The 3,439-nt window shown below is 44.1% G+C and overlaps 1 protein-coding gene across 1 annotated transcript; it reads right to left on the bottom strand.

Moving 5' to 3' along the window:
- Positions 1 to 1,157: 1,157 nt before the first annotated feature.
- On the bottom strand, positions 1,158 to 3,233 carry LOC111783407 (high affinity nitrate transporter 2.4). Its single transcript, XM_023664331.2, has 2 exons — positions 2,253 to 3,233; positions 1,158 to 2,140 (listed from the first exon to the last, which is right to left on the bottom strand). Exons 1-2 carry the CDS (start codon positions 3,179 to 3,181, stop codon positions 1,474 to 1,476), a joined length of 1,596 nt encoding a protein of 531 aa, XP_023520099.2. The 5' UTR covers positions 3,182 to 3,233; the 3' UTR covers positions 1,158 to 1,473.
- Between the last annotated feature and the right edge of the window lie 206 nt (positions 3,234 to 3,439).

Genomic DNA, 3,439 nt, shown 5'->3' on the forward strand with positions numbered 1-3,439 from the left:
GCTAGACACCCCTTCGACTTACACAACTCAATCAGGTCGGCTCGGCTTTAGCTCAGCACTACGGCTCAAAACACGCTCCCTTAGCTCGATAAAGAGAAATTGCCAATTTTTCACTGTTACGACCATCCATAGAGACTAGATGTTGTCTATATGCCACTCCCATGTGCACCTATTCCTTTTTGTTAGAATGATTTGCACTCCTAATTATATATTTTAAAAATGGCGAATTTCTTATCAAAATTAGTCATAAATAAACTTTAGAAATAACTTACAATGTACACTATCAATCATGCAATCATGTGTGATGAAACAATAATGAAGATATCTAATTTTATCTCAATTTTTTATTTTTATCCTTCAATTTTAATTTAGATACTTTATTAGGTTGATATTGATTTCAAAACTAATAAGGTGTAACTTGTTATCCATTTAAAGTAACAAAATGGTCATGCCTCGATAAACAATGAAAGATGGTTGCCAATAGTCTCTAATGACAACAGTGACAAAGAACTCAACTTACACTACTAACCATCAATTTGCTAAGGTTGAGTTTGTTCAACCTTAGATGGTCGTGGTACTTTTGTCTATTTCATGACACCCTAACTTTTTTGTCTATGAGCCACCTTCTTTAGGGTCAGTGAGGAGGACTTCTCAATCTCGATAGAAAAGGTTGGAGAAAGTGATTTTAAGAAATTCTCTCCTTTCTAAAGCAGCAAAAGACGACCCTCCAGAACGCTAAAGAGGTAAGAGAACAAGAGTAGTGGCAATCATAGAAACCGTATCGAATAAAAATTAGGCATAAACAAAGACCAAACAAATAATTAACCTAAACCGAAAACCTTCTATATTAATTATTATCTATACGTCCCCTGGAAGTTATCATCTTTCATATAATATGCTTCAATTTCGTATGCCTTAAAACTCGCAATTAGTCAACTTTAAGAAGATGATATCAGCAAAGCAATCAACTTTCAATATTAAAAGAAAGAAAAAACTTTTAGTTGAATCCAAGGCACAAAATATAGATTCTAAAAGTCTTCTCCCCAAGTGCTTGGAACCTTTCACAATCTTACACAGCCCAATACCTATAAGCCAACACATTTAAAACAATATATAAAGTCAATTAGCCACACAACTTGGTGCACTTCCATATGAAATTGCACAAAAACCCTCTGACTTTTATATCATAACATAAGTGTCCCATTCCAATTAATATCAATCTTTCCCCATAATGATATCACCAAAAACCCCATTTAATATCAAATTGGATCCAATCACGAAACGCCATTGAGCCATTATAATACTCATTTCATAACTCTTTTTTGATACAAAGAAGATTCACAGAATATACTAAAAAACTCCCCAATGGATCCATTTTGGAAGGAAATAGTAAAATAGATATACAAAATAGTAAAATAGAGATAATATTGTGATGATAGCCAAGTTGGGAGTTGAGGGAAGTTGTTTGATTGTTCAAACATGGGAAGGAGTGGTGTTTGGTGGGGTTGGGGCTGAGCCAACGCGCCTTCCACGTTCGGAGCGGCTGTTCTCAGCGAACTTGATGCTTTGTTGGTGCAAACCCTTCTTCTTTTCATCCTCAGTCCATTCAGCGCCGTAATAGAATTCCTCAGTGGACTTCTCAACGTGTTTGGTTGGGGGTAAGAACATGCTTCCCCATTGAGGGAAGTGAACCAATGTGACTGGAAGAGTGCAACACACAATCATTATCCCCATCAAGAACAGCCCTTTGTCTGTGGTGTATTTGGTGGTTGAGAAGAACACCAACTGAGTCAAACCAGACCCAAAGTTCCCTCCTGCTCCTGTCAGCCCTGATATGATCCCTAGAGACCGCCTAGAAATGAAGGGAATGATCCCAAATGTTGCTCCACACGCAGCCTGTGCTCCTATTGAGAACAATATCATTGCCGCTATGGCTGTTGGCAGCTTGTCCGCCTTCCCAAGCCACATGCAGAACACTCCCCCGAATGTCTGCAGGATCCATAGAGTCCACAGCCTTCCCCTCATCCCGAAGTATCGCGCCGCAATGTCCGACGCATACCCTCCGAACGGCCGAGCCACTAGATTCGCCATTCCGAACGTGGCTGCGATGATCCCGGCGGTGTGCAGCTTTAGATCAAACCTGTTGCCATGAGATAAGAACGAACGAACGAACGAACGAACAAACAAACATTAAGTAATTAAGATTAAGGGGTTGATCGTGAGTTTACATAAGTAAGCAATTAAATATTAACCTGTCGTAGAAATACTCGGCAATGACGTTGTCGGTGGAGAGCTCGACGCCCATGGAGTAGCCGTAGAGGAGGACGAAGATCCAAGTTCGATAGTTGGTGATGGCGTACCAAAGGACCTTGGAGAATTTATCTTTGGCAACGTCACCCTTCTTCTGAAGGCTGCTAAGGTTGCCATCGGGCAAGTCCTGGCCGAGAGTGAGAACCAAGATGCCCATGATGACATGAAGCCACCCAGGGATGAAGAAGGCAATCCGCCAGGCAGTGAAGGGAGTAGCGCCGGCTCTCTTGATGATGTCATAGAGCAAGGGCATGATGAGCTGGGTGGCTCCTCCGCCCATGTTGCCCCAGCCGGCGGCGGTGCCGTTGACGAGGCCGATGATCTGGCTGTTGAACATGGTGCTCATCCAGTACTGGCAGGAGACGAAGGTGGCGAGGGAGAAGCCGATCATGAAGCGGACGGCGATGTAGCCGGCGGCGTCGGAGACGAAGGACATGCAGAAGACGGTGGGGGCGGAGAGCATGATGAGAAAGGCGCAGCCGTAGCGAGGGCCGAGAAGGTCGCAGACGGCGCCCATGACAAGACGAGAGAAGATGCTGCCGGAGACGGAGGTGACGCCGGCGTTGCCAATGTCGACTTTGGTGAGGTTGAGGTTATCACGGATGATGGGGACAAGAGGGGCGGCGGCGAAGGTGGAGACGAAGCAAGTGAAGAAGGAAATCCAAGAAAGGTGGAAGGTTCTCATGTGGGGGTTGGCGAAGGAGAAGAGCTTGAACACCTTCGCCTTGTGCTCAGAGTCCACTGGTAATGCAAACTTAGCTGTTGTGTCTGTTGGGACAATTGGGGATGCCACCGAGAATGCAAACGTCTGCTCTCTCCCTGTCACCCCATGCATCGAGCTCCCTGGAGACCCCTCCACGCCGCCGCTCATCTTCGCTACTCAATTCAACTCCTCTCTTTCCTTTCTGACTATCAATAAACCAAACAATTCAACAACAGGAGCAACCAATGTTGTTATGGGTAGATGCTCATAAGCTCAGGTATTTATAATGGTGTTGGCGTTGACATTATAAGGACAGCGTCCGCAAAGGAGAGATTGAGGTTAAAACAAAGGTTACATATGGAGAATCAAGTTTCGCCGCATCTTGTGGTTTGAACAGTGAAAAGTCCCATCCTATATCCCAAAGGA

This window comes from Cucurbita pepo, chromosome 20, assembly GCF_057944985.1.
Source record: "Cucurbita pepo subsp. pepo isolate OVF chromosome 20, ASM5794498v1, whole genome shotgun sequence".
Classification (NCBI taxonomy): Eukaryota; Viridiplantae; Streptophyta; class Magnoliopsida; order Cucurbitales; family Cucurbitaceae; genus Cucurbita; species Cucurbita pepo.

Bases quoted from the DNA above. Each gene is read 5' to 3' on its own strand.
- LOC111783407 (XM_023664331.2), bottom strand. From the start codon at position 3,181: ATGAGCGGCGGCGTGGAGGGGTCTCCAGGGAGCTCGATGCATGGGGTG. The intron at 2,141-2,252 runs GTTAATATTTAA...TCATGGCAACAG, and splicing joins GCCGAGTATTTCTACGACAG to GTTTGATCTAAAGCTGCACA.